Source organism: Pararge aegeria, chromosome 17 (genome assembly GCF_905163445.1).
Source record: "Pararge aegeria chromosome 17, ilParAegt1.1, whole genome shotgun sequence".
Classification (NCBI taxonomy): Eukaryota; Metazoa; Arthropoda; class Insecta; order Lepidoptera; family Nymphalidae; genus Pararge; species Pararge aegeria.
In genome coordinates, this window is record NC_053196.1 from 16144627 (window position 1) to 16160131 (window position 15505).

At 35.7% G+C, this 15505-nt stretch overlaps 2 protein-coding genes across 15 annotated transcripts in view; one reads left to right on the forward strand and one right to left on the reverse strand.

Moving 5' to 3' along the window:
- The window catches only part of LOC120631081 (disks large homolog 5), a 34538-nt gene extending 33556 nt beyond the window's left edge, over nucleotides 1–982 (reverse strand). For 3 of the 5 annotated variants that reach the window (XM_039900508.1, XM_039900509.1, XM_039900505.1), the window contains exon 1: nucleotides 449–982. The gene's annotated coding sequence lies outside the window, so the exon portion shown is untranslated. The remainder of the gene's footprint in view (nucleotides 1–448) is intronic. The other 2 variants (XM_039900507.1, XM_039900506.1) reach the window with 2 other exon arrangements.
- Nucleotides 983–1914: 932 nt separating this feature from the next.
- The window catches only part of LOC120631053 (insulin receptor substrate 1), a 28962-nt gene continuing 15371 nt past the window's right edge, over nucleotides 1915–15505 (forward strand). For all 10 annotated transcript variants that reach the window (XM_039900455.1, XM_039900456.1, XM_039900458.1 and 7 more), the window contains exons 1-4: nucleotides 1915–2956; nucleotides 9804–9987; nucleotides 10729–10854; nucleotides 11458–11606. In XM_039900455.1, coding sequence (XP_039756389.1) covers nucleotides 2590–2956; nucleotides 9804–9987; nucleotides 10729–10854; nucleotides 11458–11606 — 826 coding nt within the window. In that variant the 5' untranslated portion in view covers nucleotides 1915–2589. The remainder of the gene's footprint in view (nucleotides 2957–9803; nucleotides 9988–10728; nucleotides 10855–11457; nucleotides 11607–15505) is intronic.

Sequence of the window (15505 nt, forward strand, 5' to 3'; positions counted from 1 at the left end):
AATCATATTGCAATAACAAGCAATTGCCAGTGATGCTGCATCCAATTTCTGATAATTCTAATTTTCCTTTACAAACTACCACAGATTATTATACAAATTTAAGGGATCTTTTTTAAAAATTATTATAACTACAATTAAATGTCTGTTACTTTTAAAACAGAACCTTATATAAAATTCAAAACCCCTTTTTATGCTTACAGGTTAATACAGCTACTGGGGTAACCTATGCTAAATAAGCAAATGTTTCCCCTCTCAAAGAAGATTTATAGCAGATGAGTTTAAACCAGAAACCCTAATCAAATGGGAGTTAGGCAGCTGATTGAACATGAAAATGCAATTTAAGCTGAAATTCCTACTGAGGATAGTCAGTAAGTCGATTTTTAAGCGGACGAAACCGCGAACATTCTTTAGTTATCTAATAAGAATAGTTTCTTATGGAGATAGTTACTGGTGTATAAATGTTATTATCAGAGGATCCAAATCTCGCGGGGTGCAAGCTTGACACGGTTTTCACGCTCTAATGATGGTTGCAAAACTTATGAACCGCAAGTGTTGTTGCAACTTGCTACTGCTCTGTTTACAGTTTACGCACGAAGAAAGAGCAACATAATGCGACAAAACATCCAAAATCTCGTCGCCACTCGCGAATATCGGAGAACTGTACACCGATACGGTCCGGAGATACCATCACCGAGCACTGAAAACGCCGAAATCGCAACAAAAAAGTCTCCTTTCGCTGCGAACAACTCGAATATGCTTTTCACGGCTACGGAACTAAAACTTATTTCACAATGTAAACATATCACTTATTACCCGTTCCAGTTAACTATATCGCACGAACCACACAGTATTACACAAAGATTAGCTTAAATAAGAGAACAAAACATTCATTACACGTATTTATCAGTAGTAATTTGCCAACATTTCCCGTTTCTGTTCTCTACCTTTTTTAGCAAGTAAATGAATGAATGAATGACGGACACAAAAGAGGACGGACATTTTAATGAGTGTTGCCATAGATAAAAGTTAGTTGTTGTTTCGGATACTTGGGCCATATATGAAATGTCAAATTATTATATTATTATACAAGATTATATACAAACACATAAATGTTTTTTTTCTATTTTATTTTTATAAAGGAGAAATAAGAGGCATCTATTTCTAAAAAAACTACCCACAAAATGGTACCCAGCGTAAACGCACCTATTCATATATATAATAACTTATTTAATTAACATAAGAAATAACTTTAACAAATTTATAAACTCACACAGAATCAATATCTGGAGGCTTATCTTATCACAATCATACTATTATTTTCTTAAAAGGTGGCTAGATTAGCTTCAGTTCATCATAATCATCATTATTAATTTTAAATTCATTCTAATATATAATAAATATTTAAATTAATGTAATAAATCTTAACATTTTTAGAGAGAGAATACTGTAGCTACTGGCCACTTGGAAAATGACCTAGTAAGAGACCAGAATTTAAACATTATTTCCCACCTCGAAAAAGTTTGAGAGAATATTAAGCCAAGGGAGTTCAATATCTAACCCACCAATCCATATTCGCGCAGCGTGGTGGCGTCAAACTCCATTTTCTTCTTAGTTTTGAAAGGGGAGTTCTATTTAATTTATAGAACAATAATAATTTTTATCGTCCCAATATTATTGTTGAATAACAGTAATACTTTATGAGATGGAAGTATATTCGGAAGTATATATATAGCGAATATATATTCTTGCAAGAAAATAAAATACCAAACAAACAAACAAACATACAAACTTATGCGATTCTAATATGAATTTAGAGTACGTATATATGTAGTAGATTGAATTTGACATTTTTATACTTTGTGATGCTAATGTAGATCCGTGTATCCGAATTATACGGCACTATTTTCTCGTAATCGTCGTTCGAATAAATGACACGCAATAGCGAGGAACCAATAAAAAACGACGCGCAAATACAGGAGTTTTATAAATCAAGTGCATAACATACAAACGTTGTGGTGTAATTTGACTCTTTCGTTTCCTAAAATCGCAAAGTTCAGTAACAGTGCGGTGTGGCGCGTACGATTGATTGTTTTGATGTCGCACGAAGGCATGGGCAAGTCCACGGCGTGACTTCCATGCCCTGCGTTCCTACGGAAGGGCGTGCGGATTACGTTTACTATGAATGATTTTATCTTTATCTCTTTCTAAACTCGTGTATCTGTGAATGACCGAGTGTAATAGCGAGCGTACAAAATTATGGATTGAAAACCGTTTGTTATTGTATTTCGGTTCACACCGCATTGCTGCGGAATTATCGGCCGTTATCTCGTTCGTGGATCGACGGTGGTGGTTTTAGCGCTATTAGCATTTAGCATAGAACGGGCGGTCATATGGCGCCGCCAGGACTGGCTCGTGTGCGGATTAGTTTCGCAGTTGGTTGCGACGAGTTTACTATTTACGCACTATTGAAAAGAGATAGTACATATTTTTAGTCGCGTCGACGGCAAGAATACAGGCTAGTGACTTTCATCACAGTGCGTAAACAACTTCAAGGTTATCCGCCGTGTTTGTGCCAGGGCTGATGCTGATATGGCGGCGAGCTCGGAGGGCGGCGCCGTAGTACGGCAGGGCCACCTCTACAAACTGAAGACCATGAAGAAGAAATACTTCGTATTGCGCGCCGAAACCCCTGTGAGCTCCGCGCGGCTGGAGTACTACGAGTCGGAGAAGAAGTTCCGCTCAGGAGCCAACCCGCGACGCGTGCTGTCTCTCAAGAGCTGCTACAACATAACCCGAAGGTTGGACTTGAAGCAGAAGCATGTGATAGCCTTGTTCACTAAGGAGGAACAACTGTGTATAGTGGCTGATAATGAAGTTGATTTACACTCCTGGCTCTCAGCTATCCTCAAGCTGTTCCGATCAGATGACACCAGAGATGAGCTGCTCCATCCAATACGTAAGTAACAATTTTTACACTAGCCATCACACCAAAATCGTGTTTATTTTCAACATTATTTTCATCACCCTTGTTGGAGTACCATGAATTAAACTGGTATAATTCATGGTACTCTTGAAATAGTGCAATAGTGAAACTGCCAGCCATTCTAATCAAATGCAATTATTTTGTTTTAATTCATTGCACTTTAATTTTTGACACTGTCTTAAACTAAGTACAATTAAATCTAAAACTATAAAAGAGAAAAACTCATAAAATTATTTAGTTGTAGCGAGTTTTAAATGATGAAGCATTTAGCTTTGTTAGAATCAATTCAAATGAATACTGACAAGATTTTAAATTTATAACCAATCTTAATTCAAAAAATAATGCAACACCATATTACAATTTAAATAAAGAAGTTACGTTGTTGATAAATCCTTACCTGAAATTCCATAATTCTCTCAGTAAAAAAACACACCACCCTATCTTATTTGGTAAGGTTCAGTCACCCTAGGCAAAAGTGCAACAGGTTGGATTTAAAGCTAATGCCACTTAGATTTCCATCCAATAGACTTTTGAGCTAAGGAGGAACAAATATAAAAACAACAATTCAATAAATCTTTATTCATGGAGGCCTGTCACAGCTACGTAAGAAATGTTAATTAATATTTTTTCCATTATTGATGAGATGATGGTAATAACTACATTCTTTACCTTTACACTAAAGCTAATATAAATAGCAATAACAATGTACTCCATTGTGTGAGTTAGGATTTCTTAAATCCACTTTAAGAAAAGCAAGCACGACAGATTAAAGATATTGACTCCTAAGTACCTACATAGTATTCATTCTTGCATAAGCATTATGTGCACATAACCTACTATCATTTGTTTAAATAATGTGAAACAGAGACTGCTGGACACAGGCCACTTGCCTAGAACTGTTACCGCTCTCTTTTTGCTTGGGAGGGCTACAATTCATTCATTACAAACTCATTACCGGTCCACTGCAGGGCACAGGTCATGAGAAAGGTTACAAGGCTGTATTATTTTTACCTCTCACACACACACGCACCTTTGAGAATGTTATGGAGACTCTGCTTAACTGTGCACCTTGCACTTGGTTTCATCACAATGTATTTCTTCATTGTGTTGTGTGAAGCAAGTGATATTCTAATTGCATAAAATGCAAATAACTTCAAAAAGTTAGCGGTGCATACTGAGATTCAAACTTGGCCCTCGAAAGTCCTAACCACTAGACTATCACCACTTCAATTTGCTTAGGCGGACTACAATATGTAATGTAAATTTTGCCTAAGCATAATTAACAAAGTTATGAGTTATGAAGTAACCATAACTGACATAAAAAATATGTATTAATCTTTATGCAGTGATTCTAAAATGAATTAATGGATTGCTACAATAAACAACATCATATTCAATCAGTGCAATATTAAGAAATATTTATATTTTTCAACCTTTCATAACATATTGAAGTTGTTTAGTTTTTTTTTTATTTTGTTATTCTTTACTTATTTATAGAGTCGGAATGTTACAGTTTCTGCCTACATTTTGAAAGATTAATTTTAACTTCTTAGATCCGGCTGATCCAAGTATTTTGGGAATAAATTTGAAAATCATTAGATCTGGAGTATTCATAAAAAAAATTTATTGACTTAATTGTATTATGTTTTTCCTGATGCAGCTTAAATTAGCCTTATTTACCCTGCACATTTACGCAAACACAAGTTGTTTTCCTGTTTTTAATCTTATTTACAGTGAAGTGTGAATCATCAGATAGCCTGTATTATATTATACATGAGCAAAACTGATTCAAATCAATCATTATCAATGTATTGGTATCTTATCTTCATAATTTATTTATATACTTCTACAACAAAATTTAATTTAAATCAAAATATTCTCTTAAAGTATTATAAAGCTGTTTATGAAGCTGTTATTGAAGTGTGCTAACTTGGAGGAGTTTTGAACTCCCAAAAACTTCTTACAGAACTATAAATCTCTGATCTAATCCGGATTTTCCAAGTATGCAAATAGTTAAATCTTGTATTAAATTCATTGATAGAAGTGTAATTAGAGCAGAAGAAAAAAATTTCTCTAACTGACACAGTTTTTTTTTTGCTAAAATGGGGAATGGAAGTTTAAATCAGGGTTACTAGGTCAAGTGCTGCATTATATAAAAGAACTTAACATAAACAGTTTTCTAACTTTCTGAAGTTTGCAAAGTTTGGAGTTTTTTATATGTAAAGAAGAAAAATAAAATAATTTATATTATTAGAGTGTATAGAAATCGCCTAGACTTACTTGCCACTTTTTAGTCCCTCAATCATCATGCACCACCTATAAGCAATATTAGTTGTTTATTTAACAACACTGCAAGAATTGTGAGATATTTTATTTCAAACCTAAGCCAATGTATTGACACCCTCTGTGAATTAAACCCTCTGTAAGGGTATTTGTAAGGATATCTGTGAATAAGGATATTATTATTTCATACCGGTGGTAGAGTCACTACACACAGACAGACTTGACGTTTCAAAAGTGCTTATATTAGGCCTACTTGAAATAAATGAATTTTGAATTTTTTGAATTTTTTAAAGTACTAGATATATATAGTAGTATGTATCTAGATAGTAGTCGCTGGACTGAGTACACAACAATCTTACCATTCCTTGAAATTTGCTTTAAATAAGATTTAGTGGGCTGGGTTTAAAGCTTCTTTAGTTTTTATATAATGTACCTAGTAACATGTATTCTGTGAAAAGTTTGACTGTTTAATTTTTACATTTATTAATTTATTTAAAAAGGAGCAAAAGCTTAGTAGTGGTGTCTCGTTTGAAGTTTTTTTAAATATTTTACCCTATAAGGAATCAATAAACTGTAATCTATTTAGTAGAAGTATGGAATAGTACTCATAGATTCATAGTGTTCTCAAGGCAACATGTCACTGACCTTACTATGGCACTCTGATAATAAGTAAACAATGTTGTATTATCAATCTCAATTAAGTTAATGACAGTACCATTCAGGGTTGTCAAATGGCTGGAAAACTTTGGGAAACTACTGTAATAGTTTTATTTTGCATAGTCTTAAATTGTTACTTGGACAGTTGAATTGACTATAAATTATGGAAACTGAATGCTGAATAACTTTGCCAGTGGTAACTAGACACTAACATAGTCACCCTAAAAAAGACGCAAAAAAAAAATGATTTATTAATTAGTTTGCACCTTGAATCAAACCTCTAAAAACCACTCACTAAAAGGCCATAACAAAAGTAGCTAAAAGAATTATTCAAGCTGTATTTTTCTTGCATGTGACAACCCTAAAGCCTACCAATATTGTATGGCGATATAAATTATACAATATAATTGGCACTCCAATGTTTTAAAAGGTTGAATGATATACTGAGGCGTTGCGTAACTTTTTTTTCAAATGTTAATTTGCTTATTTGGAGTTCATTGGCCGTTTTTGCGTAGTAGTAATATATTTAGCGGGGATAATAAGAGGCTTTTTGCAGTCATTAAAACGTTATATCTTTTACAATACTTGTATAAAAAGAATACAGTAATTGTTCTTCAACATGCGTGGAGCAGCATGGTGGGTGCACGATGTATGATGAGTAAGGGTCCCATAAATATTAATGCACTAACTATCTTCATCCGATATTGTGTAAGCTAGTTTAATCGCGTTTTGTTTTGAAAAACGAATTTTAAATCTAATCGTAAAGCAAATAGAACGGCTTGGTGGACTACTACGGCCTGAAACCCTACTCATTCTGAGAGGGGGGACCCGTGCTCTGTAGTGGGCACGGTAATAGGTTGATAGTGACGATGATGATGACGTATGAATTTACGTTGGATAAATGTGCGCTTAATTCCTTAAATAGGTATAACAACCTATGCCAGGTTGTTATACCATTTAGATAAAAAATAATCGAGTTTAATAATCGCAGAGCTTTAGCACTTAATGAATACGATTTTCTTACAATATAGTAGTTACCTCCAATGATAAGTTTTTAAAGATTTAATAAAAAAGAAACGTAAAATAATAATATTTTATTTCGGGGAAGTTCGTGGAGTAATACTATCTTTTTAATTGGTGGTTTAACTTGCTATCCTTACTAACTTAACTGTTTGTTTGTCCTTCCTTCACGTCCTAACTAAGCTACAAATAAACATGATTATTGGCATAGAGTTGGTTGGAGGAACAGAGAGTAATATAGGCTACTTTCGGTCCCAAGAAAATAAACGTTTCCCACGGGACTTGTAAAAAAACCGTAATAAACGCGGACGAAAAACGCAGGCAGCAGCTACCTAGTCGGAAATAAATCGTATCGATGCGCATGCGCAGTGCGTGTTTATAAAAAAACATAAACTTTATTAGGTTAGTCATGGATTTTATTGATATCTGCGTTAACTAGTTACTATGATGTCAGTTTTGTACTGTCAAAGTGAAAAATATCTTTATTCAAGTATAGGCCATAGGCGGCACTTTCGATGCGTACATTACATGGTAGTGAGATGATGGTGATAACTATATTCGCAAACCTAAAACTAAAGCTATGAGGGTTCCATACGCGTCTTGGTCTTAGAAGAGACCCACAACAATTTAGAAATACGAATCATCATCCTAGGTCTCAAACTATGCGTTCAAAAAGTTCTTTTAAAGTTTAGATGAGTTTAGGTTTTTTTTGTTACCAATTAAACGAAAGCGCAAACCAGTTAGGTACACCTAACTAGACTGTAAAAAGTTTTGTCAATTATTTTCTTACGTAGCCGTAGACTTGTTTTTTTACCACCGGCCACTTTTGACCTTCAAGCTATCGTCACTAGGGTTTTTTCGTTGAAGATTCATGATTCATCTATCATCGCTGACCAAATGTACGGTCCACCTAATGTTAATCTACATATATCTATAGTCTATATTAATAATAAAGCAGAGGTGTTTTTTTTTGTTTGTTTGTTAGAACTCGTTAATGTCTGGAAGCTATACAAACGGCATTTTCCGACCCACCACGTTGAATCGCTCGTCCTTCGGCTGTCTTTTAAGGGTTATTACTTGTTCGAATATTGATCAGAAGTAAAAATTTTTTTGCCCATGCCAAAGGTTTATTTAAAATCCTACGATCCTTATCCTATCCGAGGCAAGTAAGCGAAGTCCCTAAACGCAATAGAGAGGGCGGGATATGCGACGCAGGGCGACGGAGGATATTGTGTAAAATTGCGGAGGAACATTTTTCTTATACTAAGTTGTTTTGTGGAAGAATAACAAACCAAAAACAAACTTTCGCATATAGCGAACATGTTGTTTTGTCTGTCCGGAAGTCCGGAAACACAGTCTCGTGATTTTATAGTACTTAAATTTCTTTTCTATACATATGCATAGACCAGCGCAATGGTCGCAGACATACCTGATGTAAAGTAATGATGCAGCTTAAGTTAAGGAGCGCCTAGAATATGCATATTTATTCTTCTAAAGAACGCGCTCCAGAGCTTTGCAGTAAAAATATAGTCCTAACGAACGAAGCGAAGCACCAAGCTGAGGTTCAATCGTGCATGGAGTTCTGCTCCCATTTATGCGTTGGCTCCGCCAAGTACCGGCTTGACGCCTTGGATTCAGTGGATCGCCGAGCTAGAAGACTCATCGACCTAGCCAATAAGAAGCTTCAGAGCTTGGAGCATTGTCTCATGGTGGCCTGCCTTTTGTTATTCCATAAGATTTTCTTCGGAGAGTGTGCTCAGAAACTGTTTGATCTAGTTGTCCCCTCACCTTATTACCATCGAACCGCAAAAATCTGGAATGCCCTTCCAGTTTCCATTTTCCGCGCGACCTATAATATGAGTACCTTCAAATCAAGGGTGAATATGCATCTACTAGGCTAGCGCGCTCCACCTTAGGTTATGTCAGAACTTACCATCAGATGTGGTGCAGATCCTTCTGAAGGTAGCTTATTTGCAAGGAGCAATCTGGACTTTTTTCTTAGCTCAGGAAAAAATCAACCGATTTAGAACTTTTCAGTTAGGCAGGAAGAGTACGGAGAGGCGTGAATGATGTTGCGATTTACTGTTTGTGTTTAAATACCGAATGTTTTTGATATGATTAGGTATAGTTTTGGGGTAATTCCCTTGCGTAATGTTATTCACTTACTCGTATGTGCTGTACATTCTTTATCTGAAGTTAATAGAGGATATATATAAACTTAAATAAACTCCCTACCGTCCTCCACATAATCTTATAATATAGTTGCATAATATAGTCGCATATCTGTAGTTGTGTCAACACGTGACGGTCAGTGCTCCTCCGTTTAATACTGTGACGTGGTTGCACTCATCAGCGCTGACGCCACGTGCTTCAGAGTCAACACGTGACGGTCAGTACTCCTTCGTTCAGTACCGTGACGTGGTTGCACTCATCAGCGCTGACGCCACGTGCTTCAGAGTCAACACGTGACGGTCAGTACTCCTTCGTTCAGTACCGTGACGTCGTTGCACTCGTCAGCGTTGACGCTGCGTGCGTCAGTGTCAACAAGATCAGTGCCGCTCCGCAGTCCGCTCGGTTTATCTACGCATAAATATTTTATTAATTGCATCAGAAAACATGGTTATGGTGAAATAATAACTAAAATCCTTTTTTTTTATAATATTTTTGCAGATTATTCATAAAATCTTTTAAAAATTTAAAAATGTGTTTGAATAATTATTACGATTCCTATTATAACATAATGCAGTGGCAAAGACTGCTATTGTAATCAAGCGATTTAAATATCGCTGAAGAAACGTCCTCCAAATTTCCCTAATCAGTTACGGCTTATCCTGGAAATAATTCGTTATGTCAATTTCAGAACATGTATGGCAAGTAAACGTGCAGAAGAAAGGTCTCGGTGCCTCGAAGAACATCCAGGGTCTGTACAACCTGTGCCTCACGGACAAAACGCTGGCCCTGGTCAAAATCAAGAGCCATAACAATTTCATCTGCGACCTTGGCATACCGGAACGAGTAGAGTACTCCTTGAAGAATATAAGACGGTAAGTAGGCAAGAACTTTGGGAAAACTTACAAAATGTAGAAAGAACGAGTTGATTTGGAAACTTTAAAGTGAAAACAAAACGGTGATTGTACTAACTTGTGAAAATTATGTTACAAAACGTACGTACGTACGTAACTTTACGTATTTCATTAATAATTAGGTTTACATCTGGCTTGTGAGTAATGAGGTCACAATACGGATCAGGAGGTCCTCGAGGAAGTTCGATTAACGGTCTATAAAAAATTGTCAAAAACTGGAATTAGCAAATTAGGGATGTCGACCCAAAGTAATCGAAGTGCTATCAACTTACACAAAATCATAATTCCACCAAGCCGTGGAAGAGCGGATTGCTGGACTTCACACGCGTTTGAGAGCTTGACGGAGAACTCTCACTCTCATGAATGCTGGCTTCCTCATCATGTTTTCCTTCGCCATTCAAGCAAGTAACACTTGCTTAATCAAATGTACCTAAGCACCCACGTCAAAAATATATATCATCCTATTTTCATATCTTTTTACCCATATAATTTGCCTGTTTATTTGTCAAACGTTTGTTATTAGACCATAGATATAGGGAAGGCATGTAACACAGTTTAAACTACCGCAGGAGACAGGAACTTTACACCAATGAAATGTATATACGTTTTTTTGATTAAATAAAGATATTATAATTGCTTAAAATGCACATAACATACATATTCGTCATGGTGTATTCCTGGTATAACGCCGTTTTGTTCCAGCTGCGGTGACTCGGAGTGCTTCTTCTACATGGAGGTCGGGCGGCAGACGGTGACCGGCGCCGGAGAGCTCTGGATGCACTCCGAGGACTCCAACATCGCGCAGAGCATGCACTCCACTATTTTACTGTAAGTGTATATTGTTTATTACATTAATACTTCGATTAATTTAAAACATAAGTAATCAGGAAACACAAATATCCCATCATTGTCCTTAGCAACGTACGGAAGGTCATTAATGTAAATATGGAATACAAAATATGTTAATAAAGAGCCCTGTGGGACACCAATTTTCAATTGCCCGTTTGACCGCTTTTCATTCAAGTCTACCATTTGAAAATTTTAATAATAATTGACTGACCAAGAAGACTGCTGATGTTAAGTAGGAAGCCATCGCATATGAACAACGCATTGCAACAATGCTGCTTTGCGGCAGAAATTGGCATGATATCTCTACTAGTTAGAGCATATCTAACAAATATTATCAATAGCCTATAACAGTCCACTCCTGGACTAAAAGCCTCTCCCAACTTGAGGTTTTGCTCTTAATCACCAAACCAGACAGACGGGTAGGTGATCGCAGGTAATGGTAGTAGTAGCACAGAGGACGCTGCTACCCTATCTCAGTTTTATTCCCATAAACGCCTCGAAGGCCCCCCGCTGGAAGGGGAGGGTTCACATAGGATTAATTGGCCCAGCCTTGTATAACCTTCACACTTGTACCCTTTTCAGTGCAATGAAAAACTGCGCAAAGGACAATGAAAACGAAAGAGATCACATAGTTGTACCCGCCAAGTCTTCGCTGCTGGACAGCTCGAACCCCCTCCCCGCGCGCCGCCAGACCTACTCCGATGGGAGGGGGCGCGCCGGCCTCTATAATGGTGAGTAAAAAGGGCTACACCGAAAAAGAAAAAAAGATAACTTAAAAAAAAAGGGTCTATGCCTATGTATCTTAATCAGACAGTCTTACTGGAAAGATAGTTGATAAAAAATAAAAAACTTCCAGGAAAGACCAATTGTTTTTCCTGATACCCTTATCAGGAAATACAATTGGGCTAGTTTTTAATATGGTCATCTAATTTTTCCATAAGTCTGTGACATGGCTAGTTTACCCACCAACTAAGGGTAAAACTGGTGCTATATACAGTGGCTTGCACCGTGTGTGTGACTAAGGTAGGCATTTAAGCCGATAATATAAATATTGAAAATTTTCCGATACGAGTTATAAAAAACTACTACGAGTTGTAAATGTTACAACTGGTATTGGAGGTTTTTTTTCTTTTTATATAATTTGTCGGTTTAATGCCTATTCTAGAATACGGGCTACGTGAGCCATTAGCTATGTGTGGGTAGAAACTTGGAGAGATATTTTGACACAAGTCAAGCATCAGACAATCGATAAATATCACGATACTCGTGATTACAACGGCATAATTATCGATTGTGTGATTTAAGATGTAACACAGTTATTAAATAAGATCGTTCAATAAGAATCAGTACAATAAAGTAAAAAATGGATATGTATAAATTCATATATAATCTATTTTTACAAAGAGTCATAGGTAACTTATAAATAAAAGAATTTGAAAAATAATAAAACCGACTTCCATGTACTTGTATGTAATGATTAAAATAGCACTGTTTACGGAACTATTGCAATGATTGCGTAATTTGCTTTTGTTTATACAAAAGGTTTGTAATCTATCTTCGAAGATCTCAATCAGATCGTATACAATTTAAATGGGACCAACCGGAATGAAATAATAAAATAACATTAAATATAACAACCCAAACCAAACAACCTGGGGCCTACTTTAATTCACAGCGCTCACCGTTGCGCCAGGGAGGTCGACATAGATGCATTATATTACAAATAATATTGAAGGATGCATAAGTATATTTTCATAAGGAATCGCACTGTAAAAATATTAAATCAAAATAAGACTGACACGCGCATAGTACCCACGATACGCGACGCATACCTAATAAAGTGACAGGAGTCACATGATTTTAATTTTGCATGTGATGTTAGGGCTGTATCTGATTTCTTTCTGAAAAAATATGGCAGTGCTTTACTCAAAATCTATTAAGTTTTCGGTTTCACAGATAAGTCTCAAAGACAGTTAACAATGTACCTAAAAAACTTGTGAAGTACTATTCCGGTTTCTATTTACACGTTGTATATATAAAATCATCAGTTTCGTAACTTTGTTCCAAATAAATAAATAAATAAATTCCCCGGCCACCATGTATATATAAACATACAAAAAATAAAACAGGGCAAATTGTTTGAACTATGAAAGGGCAGCTTTCATGATGACAATATAAATATGTATTGTATCTGCAATACTCGTGTATAAGGGGCGGAGAGCGGCGGCCGGGCCGGGGGCCGCGAATTCTATGAACTAATCGAAGGTCATTTGATCCCTTTTATAATTTTCCGCGTGACTCATCTAGTTTCGACGGGCATTGATCTCTTGTACTTAGTAGCTCGACGGTTTAACGGTTATTACATCACTAGCGGTTCCACGCGACTTTGTTCGCGTTAAACTTTTTTTTCCATAATATAAACTTTTAACTATGACTCAACGAACCGCATCGCATCCCATCGTTATTACTACGTTTGCTCGGCTCTTTGAACGGTAAAGTTCGAAAGCCTTGAACCTTCATGAAGAACTGAGCAATCTAAAAGATTTTTTAATCCTAAGTTGAAGTACTTCAAATTAAAGTTTTTTTTTTTCTTAAACCAAATATTAACGCGTCTAAACCAAAAAGAACAATCTTAATTATTAGTACAATGCCAATTTTCTAACTCCGGGCAAAGTGACATTTGATAAATTACATATCCCTAACAAGTTAGCCAGTTATAATCTTAGACTGCATCGTAGGTAGGTAGGTCCCCATCAAAATGTTCGGCTCCGATGGAGATAATCGAAGGTTCAAGGCGGAAATCCTGTGTCGCGGTATATCCAATGGCGAAATAAACAGTTTTTTTTGGAAATTGTAACCATTACTTACAAATGGAAGTCGGTTTTTTTTAAATCTTATTATTTATTTCTTCGACTTTATGTTCTCAATATTATATTTGCTGTGTAGTAGAACAATGAATCAATTGAAATAAAAAACTACACTTACTTTCAAAAAACAGTACACTGCCCAGAATAAAAAATATACTTATGTATACTTAGGATTCCTTCAATGTGTTTATTTTTTTTTTCATACATATAACATTTCAAGTCATTTAGTTGGTTGAACAGTAGTACATAGTAGTTTCATGTAGTCATGGCTCTTTTAATGCTGCATTCAATTCACGCATATCCTAGTAGTATAGAATAGTAATATTTTGTCTTTAGTGTAATTTTAGCTTGCTTAAAACTCGATATTGGGAAATCTATTCAACCTATATTTTCACTACTCCAAATCTTAGTTTAAATCCTATTATAATAATAATAATATTCTTTATTTCCTACACTATTGCTAAATAAGTAAAATATTAGATATCTGAATCCAATTGCTGAACGAATCAATTATATTTATTAGTTATTTATTGATAAAGCAACATAGTTTGAAGTCTGTAAATGGATGGTCGATCTTAAGAGTTCCTAGATTAAGTTTGATCTGGCACCATACTTGAACTAGCTACCTTTTATCATTGCTAGCATTTGAAATTAATCTCGCTAAAACTGCCAACACCCCTTTGGTGGCTTTGGTGTAGCGGGTGGGTGTATGCTCTATTTACCTTTCCCATGAAAATCGGACGTTTGTGCTACTCTATGGCATATAAAGGAGATGATAATAATATTCTTTTTATACTTTTTTCTATTCCACCTAGAAATGGAATACCTCTTTGTAAATTTCATAAGAAATATCGGGTTGAAAAGATTTCTCTCACCAGTAATGTGTACTATTATGTCACTAACAACTTTTTCCCCAGAAATAATTCACATTGGAGATGTAACGAAGTAGATTTTGTGACTAACAAAAGCGAATATCAAAGTCCGGGTCGAAGGACCAAAAACAAAATTTTCAGCCTTTCCGAGTTTGTTTGTTTATGTTGCCTGATAATAACGTCACCGTAAATTAAATCAACGAAATGATTTACGGTAACCTCATCAATTAAATTAAGAAAATTATCAAGGGCTAGAAAAGTTTATAAGTAACTAACTATATTGAAGTAAAACTAATTTTATATGATACACAAAAACTTTTTTACACCTCTAATACATTAGTTTAGATTAACCCTAAAGTAAGATGCCACATACTACCGATGCCGATTTAACTAAACAACTCTACACAAGGTAAAAGAAATACGGCCAGACTAAAATGAGTCGAATATTTACTAGCCTAAGAACTATATTGCTCCGTCCATTATATTGTTTTCTCTTCGAAAGATCACAATAGCGTCTACCAATTACCTTCATTTTCAATTAAATTAAGTTTCCTCTAAAACCGAAGTTACACCTTATTATAGAGTATCCTTAGTACGCTCGCAATAGTAGACTCGTTTTCAAGCAATGAAATGCTGGAACTTTGGGAGTGAAATGGAACTTATGATAATTCTATTAAAGCTCAAATCTGTCCACAATAATACAGCTAGTGCATTAGGCCAAAACCTTTATAAAATATAAATCTGTTGCACGAAATTCGCGACTCTTAATGGACTGACATTAGGTCTATTTTGCTGTGACGGTATAATGTTCCGATACGTATAAGCGAGTCAACGTTTCCGAGTGGCCAAATACTATACAAAGGGTACTGTGATTGAGGATTGTTAATAATT